Below are 24,936 nucleotides of genomic sequence, written 5' to 3'. Positions count from 1 at the left end.
CAGCTTCTGAACTAATTATATTACTCTCCTGTAGTTCTTCCTGCAAGACAGAAATGAGTTTAAATCCACTTCAGGTGAACAGGGAGAATTCAGTTAATAACACTGAGCAATTTATGCTGGAGTGCCAGCAGATCACTAAAATAAATTCAGCTTGCTTGGCATGCCTTTGACGGGACATCTGCTGTTGAATTTCACCTGGTGGCATCTGGGCCCAAGTACTTTCCTAAAATAGGGGGGGGGAATATATTTTTCCCATGGAGAAATATTGACTATATTTCTGCAACATTCCACTTCTTTGCCAGAAATTTTGTGTACTGTTTCTCTGAGGACAAAGAGGTGGGAAGTTTAGAAGTAAGGCTTACACGTCATCTTCTATCTAGGGATTTCAAAACATTTCAGAAACATGAAAGAACGTTTTCGTTTGTTGAACAAAATGTTTGCAAACAAACTTTCATTTTCTTAAAAAGTCATAATTAATATAAGAGGATTCAGAATCAGTACTTTTTTGTGTATGTGTTTTTTGGCTTTAAGTTGTCATAGCTAACTAGGAAATACTGTATGCTGTTCTCTTGAAAAAAAAAAAAAGAAATCACACCTGTGACTTGACACAGAAATTGTTGAAGAAAATCTGCAGACTGCTTTAGCCTCCAGATTTGATACCTCTTTCCATCTTGGAAAGGTCTAAGACTGATGAAGGCATCAGTAAGAAAGAAATGACCCCTCCTCTTATATGGCAAAGACAAAGATAGTTACAGTTCACCCTGCCAAGAAAAACAGTTCCACAAAACTGTTCCTTCTTGGAACTGAGGCTGCATGATTAAGAATCACAGAATCACATAATTGTAGGGGTTGGAAGGGACCTCCAGAGATCATCGAGTCAAACCCCCCTGCCAAAGCAGGTTCCCTACAGCAGGTAAGAAACAGCAAGGAATTACAGAAAGATACCAGGTTGTCTAGTGGGGTCCCTAAGAAACAGCGAAAAACTTCAACCCTGGCCAACTAAAAATGGGCAAAACTGCCAGGGAAAAAAAAAAAGTAACATCTGACTCTTCAGTGCTATGCACTTTGTATAACCAGTTATTGTGGCACAATTCCTGGGAATTCTGCAATGTAAAGAAAAGGAAGAATGATCAGAAAGAGCATTATCTATCACTAGCTAAATATAGTATGGAAACAAAGGCACTTTCAACATCTTCTAATAAAACACCCCTCTTTGTCTGCCAGTTCACCTGCAGACCTGCTAAGGGTGTGAATGTGCTGGCATGTAGGCTCGCAACAAGGACATGCAGCAGGCGTGCAGCCTTGCCTGCCCTTTAACAGGAGGCTGCGAGTTAGAGCTGAGCTGGCTTGCAGTTACATACAGTTTTTAAATTAGAGAGAATGTTTGATTTTATTTTTTTTTTTCATTTAATGAGCATGAAAATATTTATTTAGCTTCATGCACATTTTAAGGTCAGAAGTGCTTATTTTGTGATCACAGAACCACAGAATGGCTTAGGCTGGAGGGGATCTTAAAGTCCACACAGTCGCAGCCCCTCGCTTTGGCAGGGCTGTCCCCCACCAGATCAGGCTGCCTAGGGTCTTGAGCCAGATATTCTATGATGAGAGAAACCAGGTCTGTTACACTCTTGACTGTTCTTGAATACAGACTGTAGTATGTTGTCCACTACGTTTGTTATTGTCTGTGAACACTTCAGGACAAACTTATAGCCAGAGAAATCAATCTGGCTACACCTGAGAATGGCAGATGTATGTATAAAAACTTTATCTTCTTTACAGACAATTTACCAGCAGGATAAAAACACTGTATTTATCAAACTGTTGACAAGCACTGGTTGAACTAGTTGCAGAGCTCATAATGATCAATTAGCTGCCACAGTATAGCAGGATTTCAGATTTAAATCTCCTTCAATGCCAGTCTATGACAAATTTTAAATGTATTGCAAAAAGTGTGCAGTCATAAACCATCTTAAAGCAGGAGACGTGCACCAAATAGGTTAGCTTTTTGTATGCTAGGAACAAAAGGGACACAAAAATCTCCAAGTTAGATTTGTTTGATGTACAAACTCAAATGAAGCCAACATTTCTAATTTCCTAAAGATGTAAATGTTGGTTTGCCTTAAAGAGTTCAAGGTAGTGTTACAGTAAAGCCCAATCGTGGGTAATTTTAATAAATCAAACAGTCTCACTGAAATTAAGAGTGCATGTTCAGGTGATATGAAAACTTTGTAAATCCACAGCCGTACCATCAGTGCGCCTCTTGTGTGGTTACAGCTTGGACTGTTCCTGGTAAGGATATGGTTTTGACCATATGTTGGCTTGAAAGGCCATACTGGTAGAGCTTTAGCAATGAAAAATTACTTCTTGCCTGCTTGTAACCAATGCCATCAGAAACTGGTAGTAAAAATCTTGTTAGTGCTTTCTGCAAGACCTGTTGTGCAGGCTGTTGCTTTCACAGTCGAGCCTACAAGTAGAGCTAACTGTTGTTTCAATTTACCTTGATTCTGCTTAGCTGTGTTGCTTATGACTTACCTGCTAAGAGTGCAAAGGGCTTTTGCCTCCTTGCTTTGAACTAGTTAAGTCCATGGGTGGTGTGTGTGATGTTATTGTCTTAAATGTCTGAAGAATTTGCAGCAACTTTCTTGACCCTGAAAACAGGGATGTGAGTTTGTGAGCCTTGATGTTGAACTCATAGGATGCATAGATCGAAATAGTGAGGCTCTGCTTACCAAAATTCCTGCAGGGGTTGGAGGCCACTGTAGTGTAGAGTAGGGCATAGGTGATTGGATTCACATACCATGTGAATGTGTGAGTGCTTGCATCAGGTTGCTGTGTATTCTGACCTCTCCTACCCAATAAGAAATACCAGGCTCAGGGATTTGCAAGGAATTTCACCCATGTGAACCTGTAAATAAATGTAACTCTACCATTTAGGGCAGCACAGGTGTAGGGCTTTCCCACCTGTCCTTTGGCAATTCCTTTGTTGTTGCTAGCATTTTCACATTAGTTACTTCTCAGTAATTGAGCTCACTGTGTTGAGCTGTGTTCACTTCAGAGCATGAGAGAATGGGCTGAGGAAAGGAAAAAGTTTTCTCCCAGAGTTTATACTGCAGTTGCTTGGGTCAGATCTGAAAATGAGAAAGAGAAGAGAGGCTAGACAGTGAGTACTAGCAGCTTTGTGGCATCCATAGACTGTCACCAAAGACTTCTCCTTATGAAGAGCCACTGTTGTTGTAATATGCATTGCAAATTTATTTTGTGATTAGAGTTGGAAAGTGGAATATCAAGTGTCTTTCATGTGACAAACGACTCTTTGTTTAAAAGAAGTAATATCAATGGCAGAAAAATTCAGTTCTCCATGAAAAAGCTGTTTTCATGAAAGTTTTCCAAGTAGCTTCTCAGTGACTTTGGTATTCGTGGGAGAAACCAACAACATGTCTTTTGTAATAGGCTGTGTACAAACTTTCTGCTAAACCTACATGACACAGAGTTGTAAGTCTATGTTTTAATAAAATATGTGAGTCATTTCACCCTCCTCTCCATACATATTTTTTTATGTCATCTATAAGGAATTTCATGGCCACAAGTAAGGAACTCTGCTCTGATGACTTTGGTGGCAAAATTAGTAGTTCTGTATCTCATTTTGAAAGAGCACAGCTGTTGGTATACTCAGTCTGTAGGTAAAGTCAAGCTGGGTTAATAGTCCATCAGTAAAGAGGAGGTAAGAGTTTTGCCTTATGTATTCCCAAAATCTTCATAGCAAATCAGTCTTTTTTTAGAACTGCTTGCATGTCAGCAACTGCGCTGTGTGTGTACGTGTATGGGGTGGGGAAAGCAGGCATGCAACTGTCCCTCTACATCAGCTTCAGTGATTCAGGGACCAGGAAGAGAATTACTTGCATTATGTATTTGCATGAGCTGAGAAGTACTGCTCAAGTACTCAGTTATCTTTGCCTTTCATGCTTGCAACTCTTGTTTTGCAGTTGTTTCTGCTAGTTTTCTGAAGCATTTTGGAGTACAGTAACATTCAGGACTGTGATTATCTCATTTATCTGTATTCCCTGGAGATCTGGATCCCACTGTTGTTTTTTTTTCATAGCAAAAACTATTTGGGAATAGAGGATGCTTGACAAATATTTAGGTAATAGAAATAGGAGTTATAGTTCAGTTTCTCATTTATGAATTGCTAACAAAATAGCTTGCAGAAAGTCAGAACATTTGGGGTTGAGTCTCTTGAATTGTGTGGCAGGCCTTCCTGCCAGCTGAGAGTGCTGAGAAGGAAGAAAGCAGCGCGGCCTGGAGGCAGAACACTGTTAGCTTGCATAAGGCCTGGGGATATCACTGCAGATATCCCTCCATTAACGCATACGTATCTCATATAAAACATGCTGCTTTAGGCCTTATATAGCATTTGAAATTTTAGTTTGGAAGAAATACTCTGGGAGGCAATGACGTGTTGTTTTAGGGGTTGTTTTGTTTGTTGTTGTTTTAATACAGCTAGCAAATAACAAATTACGCATGTAATTCTTCTCCAAGGTCCTAATACTTCACTTGAATTTATGTTTCTCTGACTTCGGGGAAAAAAAATTAGGTTCAGCATTTTCAGCCTACCTAAATCTTTTTTCCTTCATTTTGCCATTAATCAAATCTGTCACAGGAAATCCTTGAGATTGGTTCACCACCTTTCCTATTTAGAGTACAAGGAAGTCAAGGGAAACAGAGGGGAATGCTTAACGTGCCATGTACAATATGTAACATGCCATGCATGTCTAATATATCCTTTCCCTAAAACGCCTTCTCTTTCCCCCTCTTATCTTACAGACTTTCACTAGCAGCCTTTTACAATCAACAGGTCACTGTAGGATGAGTAAAGGGATGATAGAAGTCAACCAGCAAATACACTGTTTTCCTTACCATTGTTTTTAGCTGCCTGGCATCCTTCCATAAAGGTTCAGTTTGGTCTCAGAAGAGCCCCATCTGTGGCCTTCCACTGCCCACTAACCTGTGCTCACAGAATTGAGGAGTTGAATTTTACACACCCACAGAAGTTGTTCTGTCCTCCTTTGTGCTTTAGAGTAGGGGTCAGAAGCATACAGATTAGCATTTCACTTTAACCTGCTTCATGCCAGAAGGGCAGTACCAATGTATCCTTGCCAATCCCTGTAGGAAAGGCTTTTCACCCTATGCAGTGCTGAGATTTCATGCTGCAGCTCCACTGAGGTCTTGGGGTGACCTGGGGCTCATCTGTAGCCCATGAATGATCCAAACCGGCGTTCGCATTAGCAAGAACAATGCATAATCTGACATTTGTGTATGGAAGGGCTATGTGATAAAACTGTAGTTGCTGCTGCATTTTATGCTATCAGAATATTACCTCTGAGCTTTGAGGGAGTGTTGTGGCTAACACTGGCAGTCTTATGTATATAGGGCTCCATAAGGATGAACATATGTATGTGTGTATATGTGTATTACATGGCTGATCTCTCCATGGTCTTGATTTTATATCACACTACAGGGCAGAAAGGCACTAGATAGCTTAACTGAGTGCTGCTGCTGCCCAAAGATAGAGCTTCACCTTTATGATAGCAATTGAAGGTTTTGATCCTGAAGAAAAAGATCCTGTGCATGAACTCAGCATTAAATGTTCTGAGAGCTATTGCAGTCTGGGAAAATATTGATTTATTTTATAAATGAATGCAGATTAGATCCTCTTGGCAATGCTCTGTTGCCATATTCCAGTTAACAGAAAATATACCAACTCTGTTACCAGTGCAGTAGGTTTTATGTGTAAGTGTGCAGACACAAAATTGCCCTCTGCTGTGTGTGCCATATCTTGAACAGAGGATAACTGAGCAGAGCACAGTGAAGTCTCACACACTGATTATTTTCCCTATGTTATCACTTCCCCTTTTGATTTGGAAAACAGATATAGATGATAACTAGATCTGCCCATTACAAACAAGGTCCATTTTAATTTTAGCAGCCCTTACTTGTTTTCAGTTCAAGGATGAGAATTTAAGCTATAGGTGAAAATCAAGTACACAGTTGAGAAGTGTAGAATAAGCAAGCGATTTATAAGAACTTACCTTATGCGCTGCAACAAAATAAATGGTTTATTTATATAAAGTGTACTGGGGTGAAAGGGAAGAGGAATAGTTAATATTCTGAAGTGTGATCATCCTGCTGACCTAAAGCAGTTTTGTTGAACAGTTTTGCTCCACCCTGGGTAGGTTTCAGGATCTTCTATGTGTTTGAATTCAGCAGCTTGAATCACCAGTTGCATAGTTTATATAGATAGTCATCTGCACTTAAATACAAAAAGAGGTGCCATTGCCTCAACACATAGCAGGCATCTCTGCTATTTCTATTGTTCTACTTTGATTTTGCTCTTGAAAGAGCTAGTTCCTGCTGCCAGTTTGTAAGGTTTCAGGTGTCCTCAGGAAGGGTTCCTATGCTCTGCCTAAGAAAAGAGTGATCAAAAAGCACATTACACTTTCTGATGCCCTGACTTTCTCTTCCTGCTGGATTCAGTGGAACTGTCTGAGACAGATACAAATGGTTCTTAAGGTCACTTCCTGAGATAGATTTCACCTGAAGGGCATTAGCATGATTAGCAACCCTTGCTGGGGAGGGAGGGAGTTTTTGGCTGCTTTTGGAGGAAAGTCCAAACCAGAGGTAGTACAGCTAGAGTTGGTACCTCTTTTTGCACTGCATTGTTGGCTTTTCTTGAAAGGAGGCATAAAATTGAGATGCAAACACTCTTTTTAACACTTCGATAACCACAGTCCAATAATTGTGCTGGAAAGATTTTCTGTGGAGCAGCCTAATTTACCAAGAGCTCAGAAAAACAGTTAAAACCATTTTCATACAGCTGTAGCCATAAAAGTGAATTTACCTCTGTAATAGGCAGTTGAAAATAAAGACACGAGATAGCTCTGTTACCACCATGGGGAAGCTTTGTTTTAAATGCAGTCCTGTGCGAAGTAGTAGCTTGTGGTGGCAGGAGGCCTATTTTGCAGCTGTGAATGAGTGCTGGAATTCCATCTCTTAACCTTAAATAGATAAATACAAAGCTGGTTACTTGAATTTACCCAAGCACAGGTTTTATGTCTGAAAACAATTGCTTTTAAGAGGATGGAGGCACCTTCTCTTGAGATTATGTGGATCAAGCATGACTGTACCTACAGTATTTTCCCAAAGTTCTGAACACTTTCTCTGATTTCTTTTTTTTTTTTTTCAGTTTTTCCATCTACTTTGTTGTTAATATTGATTGTAGTTGCTGCAATCCCCAATTAGCACCCAGTTTGTTCATCTGTTGCCTCCTGACAGTGACTCAGTTGCCAATAACTCTACCCTGTCTTTCTCCGTTACAACTTCATCACTCTGTTGGGGAAAAAAAAAATAGCATTGTGACAGTTTGTTAGCTTGCTATTTTCTCCTCTGCTACATGCAGCATCAGGCATTTTCTTTCTCTCCTCAGATGATGGAAGAATCATAGAATCAAAGAATAGCTTGAGTTGAAAAGGACCACAATGATCATCTAGTTTCAACCCCCTGCTATGTGCAGGGTCACCAACCAGCAGACCAGGCTGCCCAGAGCCACATCCAGCCTGGCCTCGAATGCCTCCAGGGATGGGGCATCCACAGCCTCCTTGGGCAACCTGTTCCAGTGTGTCACCACCTTCTGGGTGAAAAACTTTCTCCTAATGTCTAACCTAAACCTCTCCTGTCTTAATTTAAAACCATTCCCCCTTGCCCTATCTCTATCAACCCACGTGAACGGTTGTTTTCCCTCCTGTTTATACGTTCCCATCAAGTAGTAAAAGAATGCCCTCCTCTGATTCAGTGCCACAGTTTTGCCCTTGCTACTCTGGTTTCTCATTTGACCAGAGCATATACCCAGCTTCCAGACTGGCTTACAAGCAGTGTAGAACTTACAACCGTGTTGTTCTCTTAAGTGATTTGAGTAAAGAGCAGCCTTGGCCTGGCTTGACCCAGACTTTGCTTTAGTACAAGTGCTTAAAGGCTTACATTGTCTTCGGTGCTACAAACAGTCTGAGAGCTTCATCCCTAGGTCATGTGACTGTGCTGAGATAAACATCCATATGTTTTAACACTTATCCTGAGTGTCTTTAAGGACACTTTTAATAAAAATATCTGCTGGCACCACTGTGCCACTTCTGATAGGCAGAGCAGCAGGGGAAGGCATTATGCAGGGGTGGCCACCAACTGATACTTCAGAGGCAAACCTATTTTTACCTTGCCTGTAAAATACTATATTCTTATGAGTTCTTTGGGGGAGAGTTTCCAATTAAGCATGACTGCGTCTTGCTCTTAGGTAATAGTGGCAAGATGACCAAAAAGCCTTATCAAATTATAATAACCGTCTGCATGTCTTAAGATAGATATAGTTTACTTTGAAGCTCTAGAAAAGCAATGAGTAGCATATTTGCATGTCATTAGCCCGATGTAACTACTGTCTTACAGCACAAGTTTTGTTCTAAATTAATAACAATAATTGTTAATAACTTCTGTTAATGAAATTTTCACATTCACTTATATTGGGATACATCTCTATTTATGGGAGCTTCCCAAATAGCGATTTTCTGTGAATAGATGATATCTTCTGTCAGATCTTCACCTCTTTTTCAGATGTTTTCTGTTTAAGAAGTTCATCATGAAGGAAGGAGCAAGGATCTTGTTCTCCTGGTGTTCAGATAGCTCCTGAACAAAACACTCTGCCTTGAGGACTCTTCATGATCTGTATATTTTTGTTTTGCTGTGCTTTCTGAACAAAGTGTGTGGTCACTTTCCAAAAGTCTTAGGGGTTTGCATTTGGGATTGTGTCTTTCATGAGGAAACAAGCATACTCCCAAACAGTCTCTCAGGCTTGCCAAGCTACTAGACATGCAGGTTGCCAGAGGAGTTTTGCTGCTTTTATAAGTAGATGAATAGGGAAGCTTTGAGCTTTTCAATATCGTTGGTTCACCTGTGGTATTCTGTTAAGGAAAGCTAAGCAGTGAAATACACAAGTGAAGGAATTTTTTGTTTTTCCTTTCTGTGGCCTTTCCCACAGGGACAGCAGCATAGTACACGTGCACCTCTGAAAGCACACTTTTGAAGGAGAAGTGAATTTCTTGCCCTGGATGAACGAAGTCCCAGGAAGAAGTTGGGACTGTCTCTAGGTGAGGTGAAATGCAGCATGGCCTAATGATAAAGGAAAGCCCAAACATTTTGTGGCAATTGTGACATTAAGTGTACACAATTAAGGAAACCAGACTAAGTTTTTTAGACCCAGCTATTGTGTATTTGCATAATACTGACTGCTTCCAAGGACAAGGATTTTTTTTTTTTTTCTTTTCATCATTACTGGAAGAACTGAATGGCCTGCTTTAGGATTGCCCTAAAAGTGATTCCTGCCAAAATACATGTGTCCAAACCGGTTGGATAATCTGTTTTGGTGTGGCTGTGTCTGGCATGCTCACTACAGCAGTAGATCAGCAAGTAACACAGAAGGAAAACCCCAGAAGGAAAGGAGAAATAAGACAGGCAGAATTTTAAGCTTTGAAAACTGAGCGTGTTATCTTAATGGACAGCCCACCCTAGTGCAGTGAATGTAAATGACCTTGGTCCTTAAAGCCAGGTTCTATGGCTTGTTCAGTAGTTCCTCTTCTTCTCATATTGGGGTGTGTTCCTACAGCACATCCTTATTTAGGCAGTGTATGCTTCTTGACTACTGTATGCTGTCCCTAAGCAAAAAGTAAAAATACTAAAGAACAAAACAAACCTGACCAATACTTGTAGTCTGTTAGAGAGTACTTTTTTAAATGCTTGACACGGTTTTTCAGAAACTTTACCACCTATATAGCAAAAATAAACGGCAGTTGCCAATAGTGATTTCCGCTGTGTTGAATACAAGCTGATACAAACTCAGGCCTATTATAGATGCCTTGCACTTGCTCTTCTGAAATGCAGGTGACCCAGTTCACGTCTGCAGGTATGTGGATGTTATCCATCACAGTCACTGCTAAGCTGTGTGCTCAGCAGCCCGTGCTGTGTCATTCTGCAACAGGTGTCCACAGCAGCCATGTTTGGAAGGATGTCAGGTCATGCTGGAGCCTGGCTTTAGCTCGTTTAGTGTAGGCACTTCTGTCAACTGCTACAGATCATTTCAGACTGTGTTACGGTCTCAAAGAATGAACAAACGTAGTTCATGAAAATTACATTAAACTGATTGAGCTCTAAGAGAAGCTTTATCTGGGAAGTCTTTATGTATTACATCTATGAATTCCATCTGAACATAAAAAAGAACTGACGTAGTGACTCATCTTTTCATGTATCATAATCCATTAGATGACAGCGCTTTCAGAAGTATGGGAACAACTAGGATTATTTTGATGTCGTCTGCAGCATGCAGCATAAATTTGCTTTCTTTTTTTTTTCCCCTGTCTCTTCCCTCCCTCCGACTGACTGCGTCTCTCTCTTTTCCAATTTATCTGGATTAAACAAGTCTCTGATTATTCTTTATGCCACGGCAAATAAAGTCATTTTCAGAAACAGATGTCGAAAGAGCCCAGTGAAATAATCCTGGAGGCAGATGCAGTCTTCCATAAGCTGCCAAGCTCATGGTGCAATCAAAGTGATGAAACAAAATGGAACAGGCTGCAGAAAAAGTAATTAAATTATAGTTCCATTGTAGAAGCACATTTTAAAATTACTGAGATTCAGAGCCCATAATGCTAGTATTATAGTTGAAAGAATACTTGCCATGGGTCATGAGCATTTTTTTTAACAGTTATTAATCATGCTTGACTGGAAAGACATGTGTAACCTACAACAAGCTTTGGCTGTAGTTGTGCCAAAGGAAGCTTTTGTTCCCTGAAGAGAATTGTATCAAAGGGCCAGAGTGTCCTATTATTACATGTGCAATAGCATAGTGCAGAATCTGAGAAAGGGCTTTTCAAATTTCAATGCAGAGTACTGGAGGGGAAAAAAAATAAGCATTGTATCTTAGTGAATACTGGATGACATCCTTTTTTTTTATTACCAAGTTAACTTATTCATTATCTAAATAATAGTTTAAAAAGTCTGTAAAACACCACTCTTCTCCCTAACTTAGATAATGTCAAGATTCCTGTGAAAATGGAAAAGAGACATGAAATGTACAAAGTTCTAGAAATTAGAGATTTAAAAGACCTCATTAGCTCTTTCAACTCAGTTCCCTTTCCATTATAATCAGTATAACAGCTGATATAATTTTTTCTAGTGATTTTTTTCAATAGCCAATATCTAAATATTCCTTGTGAATGTCTTGACTTCCATATTAAAAAATTGAATGAAAGAGTTTCATGAGATCTGTCCATACTGCCTTTGCAACATTGTAAAATTGTACTATTTTGGTTTTCAATTTCAAATAGATGCTTTGTATTTTTAAATGTAGATAATGGAACATAAAACCAGCAAATTCAAGTGTTTACTAAAAATCAGAAAAATAACTTATTTGGGTTCACAAAACATATTATTCCACACTGATACACACACATTAATAGCTTCAAAATTTGATATATTGGTTCAATTTGAAGTGAAATTGAATTTTGCAGGCTAGAACTTCCTGTAAACTATATGCTATATGTTTAAATTCTTCTTAAGACCTGATCCAGCATTCCCAACATTAAGTGTCTTGGCTGACCTCAGCGTATCTCTTCTATAGCTTCAAGGAAGCTTTCTGTAGCCATTCTTAATGGAACTGCCAGAAGCAGTGCTGCTTCTGGAGAATATTATTCAGCCTGAGAACCCCTAAGAGGTTTTGAAGGCAGAAATTTAGCTTTAATTACTTCCTTTCTGGTAGTTATGTCATCCTTACATCAGCCAACCACACTTGCAGCATCCTAGTTTCTCTTCTTATCTTCAGTTCCCCTAAATATCACTAACCTTTCTGGAATACTGCCTTACTTATTGCTTGCTAAGCTCCATCACTTTCTTTATTCCTAATGTACACCTAATGCTGGCCCCTAGTTACTGATGTAGATATTACCTAGACTTCAGCAATACTTTTTGCTTGTTTGTTTTTCTCTTATTTTTCCTTCTTTCTTTCTTTCCTTCTTTGTAAGAATCCATTCCCCACTACTTTCTGGAGTCGCTGCAGTAAGTCACCAATTACTTTCTCCTGATCTTTACTTTTTTTCCTTCAAATGAGCAAATGAACCACTCCATGGTCTCACGCTAAAGGTAGGAAAGGCAGCACCAAACCCTTCACATCAACATGGATCCTGTCTTGTTTTTATAAGGAATATAGGACCAAATTTTGCATTCATACACATGCAGTAAACTCTGTTAAACAGATGCAACAAAGCTAATAAAGTGGATGTAAAAAATATCAAATGTGTACCCTCTGTCTGTTCAAACCACTTTTGTAGGGAGTTCCTAGGAACATGGGAGCTTTTTAAACAATTATATTGTTTCATTTCCACAGTCTGTTCCTCTCACTTTTCTCTCATTATTGGTTGGAGTTGTTCGAACTGGAAAAGGCTCTGGGGAGACCTTACTGCAGCCTTTCAATATAAAAAAAAAGTAGGCTTACAGGAAAGATGATGAAATACTTTCCACCAAGACAGGGGGCAACCATTTTAAACCGAAAGAGGATAGATTTATACTGAATATAAGGAGGAAATTTTTCATGATTTATGGTGGTGACTTAACTCCTGAAGGATGTCCCTGCCTGTGGTGGGGAGGTTGGAAGTAGATTATCTTTAAGGTGCTTTCTAATCCAAACCTTTCTGTAATTTTGTGTGGCTGGCTTTGAGTTGCTGAGCAACCAGTGTGCATCTGCTGACGCACCTGCTGGAAGCTCTGCTGGAAGTTCGCTGCCAGGTCTGTACCATGGATTTTCCCTTGCTGGAAACATGACATCTCTCCTCTAGTTATACTGTGGCTCCATGAAATTTGAGTGAATTTAAAAGATAGGACATCACTGTATCTCTTCAAAATGTTTTTGAGACCAGTCAGGGATTTTGTATCTACATGTATATAAATATGTCTGAATGTATCTGTGAGGAAGGAGATTGAAGAATAAATGAAAGGACAGATGCTTTATGAAGTGTTTCAGTTCAATGGCATTGTGAAGCAAACTAGTGCTTTTTTGCAAAAATACTTTCTTTTCAGTGGTTGCATGGGAGTAGCAAATGGGTATCTATAGCACTGATTCCTGCCATTGCTAAAACAAGACAAAGTGATTCACTTTACAGCTGGCACTTTTAAGTCATTAATAAATAAACTTTGATTTTTCTTGGCTTTTGAATACTTCATCAATTAGATTCGCTTTTTGAGTTTTCAAGATTCTCCTTGTTTATATCAGTGACAAACATATTGATTTGGGTTGCTTAAATCTTGACATGTGCTTGGCTCTTTACTCTGAGTTTTGACTGTCCATGAAGAAGCCATTTATTGTGGGCTGATTGTTTTTTATCTCTTTTTTTTTTTTTCTTTCACTCTTCTTAAACATATTTTCAAGTAACATGCTGGGAATTTCCTGATTTTCATTCCCACTGCACAGTCTTGGGCTTCGCAGTGTAATTCTTGTCATGCTATAGTTTTTGACTAATCACCAGTGATAGGCAACCCGAATATTCATTTTGTGAGCGTTACTTCTGATGACAACAATTCCAACAAACTGACAGAGCATTGCAACCTTGGTTTTTGTTTTTCTTTTTACCCCCATGAATGGCAAAGTCTTCAACAGCACTCAGCCTATATTTGCATCTGTTAGAATTGTGTTCCTGTTAGACTAATTTCTCTTTTCAAGAATTCCCACACTGCAGAAAGTGATACCAATTCCCTTGTGACAGAGCAATGGGAGCTCATCTTCTTCCCTCCTTAAGATGCTTTTTTTTTTTTTTCCTGTTAATGAGTATTTATTTGTTCATCTAGAGAGCTTGAATGGATTTTCAAATCACAACCTTGTAAATAACATAATTAAGGTGATTACAGAAGTGACTTTTTGTTTATTTGTGTTAGATTCAATTATATCAATATATAACGTTTTTCTATTTAACAAGGTGAAATGCATTATTACTATTAGCTTATTTTCCCTAGCCAACACATGTTTTGTATTTGATTGAGTGAAACAACTGACTCATTCATCAAGCTAGAAAAGTCTACAAAACTTTTAATTTACAAATAGGTTTGACAAATACACGCAGGCAGATATCATTTGAACATTGATGCAATTATAGAAATACAAGTAAATTAAATATCTATTCTGTGCATAGTAGAAACATACCTAATGGGTCAATGTTTCCCATTAAAGAAGCTCCCATATTTCTTGAAATATTTTACTGGTTAGAGGCATTTTTTTCTCTTGATCAATGAGGAATTATCAGAATTCTTCTTTCAAAGAAAGTTATAATTCTTCATTATGTGTGAGACTATTTTTGCTAAAGATAAAGCTGTCTTTTAAAAAATCATGCTTTTCTTAATACTTGCTTATTAGGTCATGACCCATCAATCTTTAATGATCATCCACATGTATTACATAAAAGGTACCCAAATGAGTTTCCAGCATGTAATCGTATGCTGTGTGTATATATAACACACAATATAAAAGTATAAAATAGAATAGGATTATATCATCTTTTTATATGTGTATTTATAAACCTTACTCACTCAAAGTGTCTTCGAAATAGAGCACATGAACAATTTCTCTATTCTATGAGAGTGAATACAGTTATTTTTAAATCCACAAACAGAATGTGTTTGCTCCAGAACATTATGAGTTGTCTTATTTGCTCTGAATTAAATTGAGGTAAATTTACAACTGAAATGTTATTTCAGAAAGCTAAAGATTGTGTCTGTAATACGTCAAAGTTGTGTATTTGACTTGAGGGAACAGAAATAATTTAGCAAATATAACACACATTCATAATGTTTTGATCATCCAAATGGTGATGGTTTGGGTTTTTTTTATTTTTTTTCAAGAACAATGTGGACTGAAAATCTTTTTTTATATGATAGGATGTAAGCATTATTTCCTGTGCTGTTTTCCTTAGCTTCACTGTGACAGGCATATTTCTTTATTAGCTTTATTATTTCAGTCTGCATAAAAAGATTTATGCAACTAAGTTGGAGTATTTACATATAAGCAAGTAAAGCAAAATTTCTATTTAAAACTTGAAAAAAAACAAAAAACAACCAAAAAAAACCCCCCAAAAGCACATAAGAAAAGGAAGAGAAAAAAACAAAACCAGTGCTGAACTTGAGGATTTTGGAGCCAGAGGATAAAGTGGCACGTAAAGCTGATTTTGTTCTCAAAGCTATGATTAGAAAATAATCTCTAGCGGATAGCTGGTCCACCACATGTGTATATTGTCTTCCCTGATCTTGAGAACTGCCAAGTCCACGATAAAGCTCACAGTTAATTGCATTCAGCACCATTAGGAAAGAGAAAAAAGCACTTTCTGGTCAGTCCTGAACTCACATATGAATCCTCCTAGAGAATATTTGCACAGAATAATTTATGGTGGGCTGCTGGTATTAACATGGCTCTACAACTTTCCTATTTGTGGAGTTTATGTTTCCATCTATGAGAGCTGTTAGCTGGATGACCTTTTCATATATACAGAAGAGTTAGTTGCCAAAAGAATCTGTACCAAGTATTGCCATGCGCACTGTTGTGTTGTTGTGTTTTTTTTGTTATTTCACCGCAAACTGTAAAGATGCTCTGTATTCTTGTCAAGGTAATTCTTTCTGGAATAATAACAGGGGGAGAAAAAAAAGGAAAGAATGGAAAATATCACTGGGAAAAGAATCACTGTGTTTCCCATAACTTGAAAATCACTCAGGATCCTTGGGATCCCAGATCAGTTTTGTTTGCCGAAGGCCATTGTGCAGCGTCTCTGGATTTTCTGATACTTAATTTCCATGCACTTGGTAGCATTTATTGCCTGATGAACATATGATGTTTTCTGAAGGGATAATTTTCTATATTTTGGCAGTACGTAGCTGTCTATTCTGATACAGCATCATAACTTGGTATTAATTGACTTAAGATAGACAATTCATCATAATTGAATCATAATAATCTAATAATTCATAATGATACAGTAGTCTACATGGTGTTTCTGTGATCTTTCTTCTGATAAATTCTTTTTGCTCTGCTATTTACTTGAAAGGTTTTACAGAAAATGTTACAAATGAAAGAGTAAATAAATATATTGCTGTTTATTTCTTTTTAAAAAGTCAGTAAGCAAACATGCAGAGTCATTGGCTGAAGTATATGCCTTCTGACCAGCATGAACAAAAGTAGTCAGTTTAAAGAATGGGGCTCTTACATGTCAAGTTCAGCAACTGAGCATACATCAGTTGAAAATAGAAATCTGTCTGTCTCTAATCTTTTGCTGTTTTCTTCAGAGATTATTTGATATCTGGTGATGATCTTCATCCTATAGGGTAAGAGCATTTCACATTTCAGGGGGAACACAGAGACAGTGTCTTCTGTAGGTAGTATAATTTATTCCTCTGACTAAATGTGTTAACCATATTCCTCAAGAAAAATAAAAAGGGTACCTCTTTAGATACCTCATAAAATTACACTGGAAAGGCAACACTCCGGGTGTTTTGCCAGTTTTTATATTTGATATATAAAAGTTGTTATGCTATTTTTCTCAATCTATCATTTCCTTATGAAGTTCTCATGTCTTTGGTGACCCTACTACTTCCAGATATCTGAAGTAACTACGGAGTTTAACAGATCAGAATTACAAAGATTTTTACAATAATCAACAATATCAACTTACTTACTTGGGCCATGATATGATGATTTAATGGAGCCAAGTTCTGTAGATCTTGTTCACCTCATTAAGGAGTTAGAGATTAACATTAAATCTATTTTGGGATACAAATGATAAGGATATGAATAAAATATACAATCTCATTCCTTTGCATACAGTCCTACTCAGTATTCCTATTCATTTAGAACATGGAACTTGCGAGGTAGAAAGGTTGATGCTGCACCTGCTTCCTTAGCTATTGTTTCTTAATCAGATTCTCTGGTAAGGTTTCTATGTAAAGCTGAAGTACTTTAAGGCATATTTTCTCCTTTTACAAGTTGCTATTGAGAAATCGTTTGAAGAGTTGTTGTTGTTATTACTGTTATGTTATTGTGGGCATCCTGTGAGCCTTTTGTTCTTAGTAACCTCATAGCAGTATGGTTTAGTAACACCAGATGTCTTTATCCTTTGATTGATATATAAACTGAAGAAGTGTACACATAGCAAACATCCAATCTTCTTTTTTTTTATTTTGAGGCCATAGATAGACAATGATAATTACTACTTATCAACATTTCTGAAAAGAATATCCTCAAAATAAAACAGTATGATTGGAGTTGGCTTTGCTTCTGATTTTGCTTTTGGTTTGGTCGTTATGTTGATGTTGTTTAAAGTTCTGCCAATGTTTTTTTGTCTAATTATACTGTTTAGTCCTTCAGCATCCAGAGATGTTACTTCCGAGTGACAAGCCAGAGATAGTAACTGCTTAGCTTATTAAAAAAAAAAAAAAAAGAAGAAGAAGCTTATTTTTAGGTTAAAACCTTAAAGATATGGGTGAATGAGTAAATTTTTATCGATAACACCATCAGTTCTTGCCTTATAGTAATTTTCTTCCATTTCCTTCAATCACCTTCTCCTTTCCTATATTCCCTTCAGATTAAATGAAAGGATAAAATCGCGTAAGTAGCATAAATAAGTCCCTGAAGAACTCTGCTGAAAATGCAGGTCCGTGCTTCTCATCATGCTCCCTGACAGTGGTTCTTTCAATTCCTGAGAGGTCTCCCTCCACATGGGAGGCTTCTGATCAAGAGAACTTAGGTACAGCCTTTCATGGCTTCACATGGTTTGATTTTCTCTGCTTGTCTTTATTCACTCTTACTACATTTTCTTGATAATGACATTTTATTTTTCATCTTTTTTTAAAAAAAAAGAGTTCTTGCTAAACAAACCAAACTTTTAACTTCTGTCTTCATAGCATCAGTGTATTACTTGCTCATGATAATTCTTTTTGTTCATCTTCAGGTTACTTAGTCTTCTTGTTCAGCTGCTGCCTGTTCCTGCTTCCCATCCCTAAGGCTTGGTCGTCCGCTTAGCTACCCCTCCTTTGGGATGGTTCCATGTATTGCTGAAATGACAGATGTGCTGTGAGTGAGTGGATGTTCTTACATTTTCCTTTATTTAAGTTTTCTTCTTCTCAACCAATTGAAGCATGGGAACTAGATGAAAAAAATTAAGTGTCCTCGTTTAAAATAGATACAGTTTCTGCTGAATGTCACTGTAATTTCCCCCATTCTATTCTCTGTTTAAATATCTTCCAGTGAAACAAATGGAATTGGTACTTTTGAATTATATCCTTGGGTTCCTTCATGCTTTCTTCACATTTACATCTTTCTACTGATGAATATGAAGCGCCACAATTAAGTTCAAGAGCCTCAAACACAGCAAATGCTGTGCTGGATGCTTTTACCAGTTTTGTCTTTTGACAAGCTCAGCTTAACAACTACACGATCCACATTTCATTTACCAAAGCAGGCATTCTCCTTGAATGCTTTCAGGTGATACTTTCACATTGATTCCTCTTACAGAGTTATCTGCATCAGCCAACTGAAGTTTCATCTCTTTCTCCTGGACTTTCTCCTTCTTTCTTCTCTGTGTCTCTTCCTGTGTTTCTTTGGCTGTCCCGATTCACTCCATGCACACTGCTTTGTTTTTCTGGATCTTTCAGATGAGTTTTTTTGCTTGGCAGATTCATGAATGCCGATTTATTTTAGCTTTAAACTCAGAGATCCATTACTTGACATCTGCCTTGGTGTACCATGTTGATTTTCTTCATCTCTGGCATCTTTGACCTGCTGGGGTCAAAGACCTTCTTATCCTGCATACCTTAAGTGCCCACCTGAGAGTTTTAAAGGAAGTATTTTTCAGCACTGTGCAGCCATTGTCACTACAACCATCTGTTTATTTTCTTGGATGGGGATTAGCTTGTTTGAGTATTAGGAGGAAAGCGGATCATGACGTTGACTTTTCCGTTCACCTTTCATGTCTGAGGCCTGTGACAGACATCTCGCACTTCTTCCTGTGCTGCATGGACTCATAACCTCTGTGTGTGTAGTGTCAGTGCCGTTTTGCCCTAGGGGTCATCTTGGAGCTTATAGTAATTCAGTGAGATCATTGAGAAACTATGCTAGTCTTTGGAGTAGTCTTTGGAGGAAAATATGGCTTAACTGCTTGCTTTTTTAATCTGATAATCTACCAAAAATTCTTGAAAAGCCATGTGAGAAAATTAATGGCTCTTATGTAGTGAATTATGAGCATACATGCCAGCTTGGGATAACAAATGTTGAAAATGTGTAGAAACACTCGTTAAAGACATTTGCATTAAACAAGTGTTTGTTTTATCGGGATCTCTAAGAAGCATTTCAATGCATGTCTCTACCTACAAAGAATTTTTCACTTTTTATATAATAAACCACAGCAGAAATGTCTTCAGATGTTCATGTTTAGCCTTGTAGGAGGCAAAGATCTGCTGTTTGCTAGGACCCATGCAGTGCAATTTACTTTCCTTCAGTTTCTGGATTGTTATTACTTGTTATCTGGTGATGCAGAGCACTGGATTTTGGATTTTATGAATCCTGGTCCTGCATCCTGAGGTCAGAGGGACCATATTGTCTGCTTTTTCTGTCACCACTGGCTGTCTGTTGGAGGCTGGGTAAAGTGCATATAATCTCACTCTTAACATTTAGCCATGCAATTGACTGCAACAGCCTGTGCAATGTTCTCTGATTACCTGTGGAGTCTCTCTGTCTTTCCTCTGAAGTCAGGAAGAGTGTAGCACTTTGACTTTCTCAAGACCCAGGAGTAGCCATGGAACCTCATCATTCAGAGCTTCAGAAAGGAAAGCTCACACACAGAGGCACACAGAAGCCAGAAACATAGTAAATTGTTCAAATTTTGAAAGGAAGGAGAAATGATTTTACTGTTTTTCATCATGTAATCATCATGTTATCATCATCGCATGATATTCATCATGTGCTTACATATATCAGCAGTAGGTTTGGATGTACTGCTAGCCAATAGAAGGCTTTGTAAAGGGAACCATTCTCTTCCTTGTGCTGTGGTTGGTCATCTCCCTGCACCCAGAGATCTGGACTGGTACATGTCCGTGATGATGCCTGCAAAAAAGAAGTGCTTTACCTAATTAGATAAATAATAATGCATTTTATTTCAATCTGGGGATATCAAGGGCAGCTGTAAATGACCTGACAAAGGAAGCACCCTTCTCTCTTCATGATATATGTACGGATACCATGTATTTCTTCCTTATTCTGTGAGATTGCCCTCTTGAATTCATTCCCTTTGTATCTCACACAGCTGCGTGACTCCTTGCATGCACATGCACTCCCAGCCCTCCCCCAGACATCTGTTCTGCTTCTCAGCACCAGGTGCCAGAGTCTGAATGGACTGGGAGGAGGGGCAAATTCTACCCAAAAAAAAGTGAAATGGCCATGATATTTTTGACAGTATTTGTAACAGTATTTTTTTTTTTTTTACTTCTTTTTTTTAAAAAGAACCCAAAAGTTGTTAGCTAAAAATGCAGGTTTAATAGTTTTAATCTGGAAAAGTAGTATTACTTAATCTGGAAAATCTAGTATTAGATGTCGAGGTTGGCAGCCCTGCCTGCGATAAGGGGTTTGGAGCTTGATCATTCTTGAGTTCCCTTCCAACCCAAGACATTCTATGATTCCATAAAAAGGTCAGGGCTGGGGAGGGAATGCTACTTTCTGGGAAAAGTATTTTCTGGAAAAAAAAAATCCCAATGTGATCATACTAATGTAGCATCACAGAACATAGCAAAAGGCCATTCCAATTGTAAACTTGTATCTAATCTAGCATTATTTTCCCATGTGGGAATACACTTCATTAGAGATGCAACCATACCTTCATCACAAAATTTTGGTTGGCAGAACTTCAGTGGTTTACTTCTACTTGAAGAATGTCCACCAAGTGAAACATTCCTGGCATGCCCCGGGGTACCTCAGGTTTCCAGAGATCTCAGATGGTCAGTTTTGCTTCAGTACAGTCCAGGGTAAATTCCAAAATGTATGCTAGTGTAGACATGCAGAAGTGCACCTGTGTTTTGCAGGGGCAGAAGCAGAAAGTGTTTGGACATGGTGCATGAGAAGTACGGCCAGGCCGTTCCAGTATACTGCCTTCCATCCAGGCATTTTGCTTCTCTTCCACTTTTCTCTGTGCAGATAGATAATGTATAATGTAAGTGGTATGTGTAAAATTATGGAATAATTGGGATTTATTTCAGTGGCTATGGTCCAGTTTAGAGAGTGAACAATAAGAAATGCAGTGATTCCATGCTGAGTTAGGGAAAATCAGATAAAATTAATCTATGAGAACAGAACTTTTGAGGAATGTGAGTATGGATTCAGACCAACTCCTTGAGAATTGGTCCAGAAATGGCTATTCATTATACCTGTACTCAGGAAGACCATGAATCACTGATTTCTGATGTCTCAAGTCTGTCAATGGTGACTCCATACGTACAGTCAAACAGTCATTAAGGCTGGAGAAGATCACTAAGATATCTATTCCAATTGCCAACCCATCCCCACTGTGCCCACTAACCACATCCCTTAGTGACACATTCACATGTTTCTTGAACACCTCCAGGGACGGTGACTCCAGCACCTCTCTGGGCAGCCTGTGCCACTGCCTCTCCGCTTTTCATGAGAATTATTTTTTTCTAATATCAACCTCTCCTGGCGCATCCTGAGGCCATAAGAACTTTATGTTTCTTATGTTCTTTCTTTACACATCTGCTATTCACTTCTCTTACAGTTAACATGCTCAGCTAGACAGACTTTGCATTAGTCAGTGCTTAATGGCTGTAAAGATGTAGCTTAATTACTTGATGAAACTGTGAGACTTTCTCCTACATTTTCAGGAGAATTCCCAAGCTAGCCAAATCTTTTGGAATTTCTCAAATCCAAAGCTAATAGACAGGATTGCAGTTTATAAGAAAACATTTACTGAAACTGAGTGGCTTGTTTATGAATTGTATGCTCTATAATACAGGCCTGAAAAGGACAAAATTGAATGGAGAACCTCTAAACCTCTTTTACTGTGGAATTTGTCTGCCCTTGGTAATGTTGCTGTTTGCCCTCGTTGTTTGTACTGATAAATGTCCTTGCATGAATAAACTTGTAATGCATCTTGTTTATCTTTCTAAGGCCAACCCTTACAGCTTTCATTAGTATTTTAGGATATTAATGACTTCATAAATGACTTAAAATCTGCAATTTGTCATTAGGAATTAAGACACATCTTCGTTCTACGTAGAGCTGAAGCTTGAACTGTGGCTGTGGAGGGACTGAGCCACCCCTGGGTCTTGGCAGACAAAAACAAAGTGAGACAGTGCCCAGATTTACAGCAGCAAGTGGCTCTTAGTTACTCAGATGTCTTTGATAGCATGTCATCTGCTGTTGCTGGTAGGGATCAGTGTTTAGGATCAGAATTAATTTCTGGCTGGAGAGAAAATGAAAGTCTTTCTCCTGCAAGAGCAAATGGAATTTTAACAGAGACAGAAAGGGAGAGAAATGGACGTAGTGCCAGGCAGATGTAAAATTGCTTTTATATACTGCATGTACACATGTACACACCACAAAAGGTAACAGGAGGAAAAGTGCTGTTAGGAAGACACTGTATTTCCCTTTGTTGTACTCTGTACTTTCAGCCTTGGAACAATGGAAGTTAAGAGAATTTTTAATGTTTCTGAAGGGAATTTATCATGTAATTGGTGAATGGCTGGAGAGAGTTGGTAGGGGAAGGATAATAATCAATAGAGCCTTTTCAGCAGTCCAGCAAATCAAAGAGAGGAATGTTAATTGGTTTGTATAACATATTATTGGTTCAGAGTAGCTTTGGACACTCAATTGTGCTTTTTTTCCTTCTCTGCAGGTTGATTAAGTGAAGAGAAAAAAAAACAAAAAAACACAACGAAGCTGATTCCGAGTATTGAAGATACAAGGCCAGGATGAACCCGAAGGACTCAAAAGTGTCTGAAGGAGGTCTCAATGTCACACTTACCATACGCCTTCTCATGCACGGCAAGGTGAAGCATTTCCTGTGGCCACAGCATTTGCCTGTTTGTTGAACATGTGTGTGCCATCAGAAGCTGGCAGTGATACTGGCAGAGCTCTGCCTCTCCTCTTGTAGTTAGAGTCAAAAGCGCCATTACGGTGACTCAAAAATCAGCCCCTTTACTTCAAATTGTTATATGTAAGAATGCTCTGCAGCCCCGTTTTGGGGACAGAATAGGTCAGGGTTCAAGGTCAAGCAGGATGGGGCTCTGAGTACCCTGATCTAGCAGTGGATAGCCCTGTTCACTGCAGAGGAGTTGGAGCAGATGACCTTTAAAGATCCCTTCCAATTCAAAAGATTCCATGACTGTAAGCTCATGGGAAAAAGGCTTGCTTATCACAAACCTGTTTTGAGCAGTTCTGGTAGCAAAAATGAGTTCTTCTATGGATGATTAGCCAAACTAGACAAATCTTTGCATGAGGGTGACCTGCATACAGCTCGTCTTTCTCGTCATTTGCTGGACTTCACAGGTTGTTTTTTTGTAAGGTATCACAGCATTGATTTGAGTGAAGTAATTGTCACAGAATTACTGAATATTCCTGTTGAATTCAAATGGAATAGCTCTTTGTTATTCTCATGTAGCATCTTATTAGAGTGAACCCTCGATATAACAAGCATTTGTCCAGATTCCCTGAGGGTTTGTTTTGGAAGGTTGACTATAATCTCATTTCTGTACAGCGCAGCACTTAAACACACAGATAAGTGTGAAATCTGTGCCATAGACAAAGTGCCAATTCAGTATTGTCAGACTTAACAGTCTGATAGCTGTTTATTGCACGTTATCAGATCACAAAATGAGCTTTTAATTAAAAAACACATTTCACTGGTTTGTTTGTATCATTTGCATCAGCCACACCAAGCATTTTTGGTTTAAGGAATGAATGTCGTATAAATCAGGCAGTTTCGGCTCTTTATTAACAAGGGATAGTGAATGTATGTATGTACTATTCTGCAGATCAAATTTATATGTGTAATTCTAAAATCTAGTTTTACTCCAGGAATTTAATTTAAAAGCTAAAAATATATTTACATTTTGAAAGCATGTTTCCAACCTATTCCATGAACCCACATAAATAGGACATTAAGGTATCTCCTTAAGTATTTTACTTATGGAAATGATAGGAAATATGAGGGGGAACAGTTTAAGTTTTCAAATTAAAAGCAAACAAAAAAAACCCCACAGAATTATAGTATTACAGATCAAGTTATGTATTTTCTCTGAAATGGGGCAACCATTTTGGTTGATATTTTTCCCCAAAAATACTCAGCTCCAGGCAGGCATCCGGTATGTAAAATCTGCATCTTAAACAAGGATCTGTCAAACAAATTTAATAACATTCTTTTACTGAGCCCACTGAAAACCATGTCCATGTCTGCACCCAAAATAAGGGTCAGTTGCCCTGTGTTCTGGTTCCCAAGTCAGAAAGGCATGGGAACACATCCATATTCTGATTGGCATAACCTACTGGCTTCAGTCATACTCCTATATGCTTAGAAGTTCTTTTTATTTGTCACTGCCAAACTGCTCTGCTTCTTTCAGAGTCCTGCCATTAAAGCAAAAATCAAGTATCTGTCATTTTTCAGAATGATTTAGTTAAGATGTGGGCTGGAGTTTTGTTATTTTGTGGTTTGGTGGTATTGTTTTCTTTTCATGAAACAATGGATACATTAATGAGAAAGAAATTAGAGCTAATTTTCTGTGTTAAATATAGGGGATTGTGTATGCAGTCACTTTTAACAG

General features: G+C 38.3%; 1 protein-coding gene across 7 annotated transcripts in view; it reads left to right on the top strand.

Moving 5' to 3' along the window:
- LOC122168624 (poly(rC)-binding protein 3-like) overlaps positions 1–24,936 on the top strand; it is a 139,480-nt gene that overhangs the window by 60,133 nt on the left and 54,411 nt on the right. For 3 of the 7 annotated variants that reach the window (XM_042834163.1, XM_042834155.1, XM_042834120.1), the window contains exons 1-2: positions 18,113–18,191; positions 23,013–23,166. In XM_042834163.1, the coding sequence (XP_042690097.1) occupies positions 23,089–23,166 (78 nt within the window). In that variant the 5' untranslated portion in view covers positions 18,113–18,191; positions 23,013–23,088. Of the gene's footprint in view, positions 1–18,112; positions 18,192–23,012; positions 23,167–24,936 lie in introns of those variants that run through there. The other 4 variants (XM_042834171.1, XM_042834137.1, XM_042834129.1 and 1 more) reach the window with 2 other exon arrangements.

Source organism: Centrocercus urophasianus, unplaced genomic scaffold, assembly GCF_019232065.1.
Source record: "Centrocercus urophasianus isolate 14NV4802_14NV808 unplaced genomic scaffold, USGS_Curo_1.0 seq_11, whole genome shotgun sequence".
NCBI classification, from domain to species: domain Eukaryota; kingdom Metazoa; phylum Chordata; class Aves; order Galliformes; family Phasianidae; genus Centrocercus; species Centrocercus urophasianus.
Note: the sequence above shows the minus strand (reverse complement) of the source record. Positions and strands in the feature narration are given on the sequence as shown.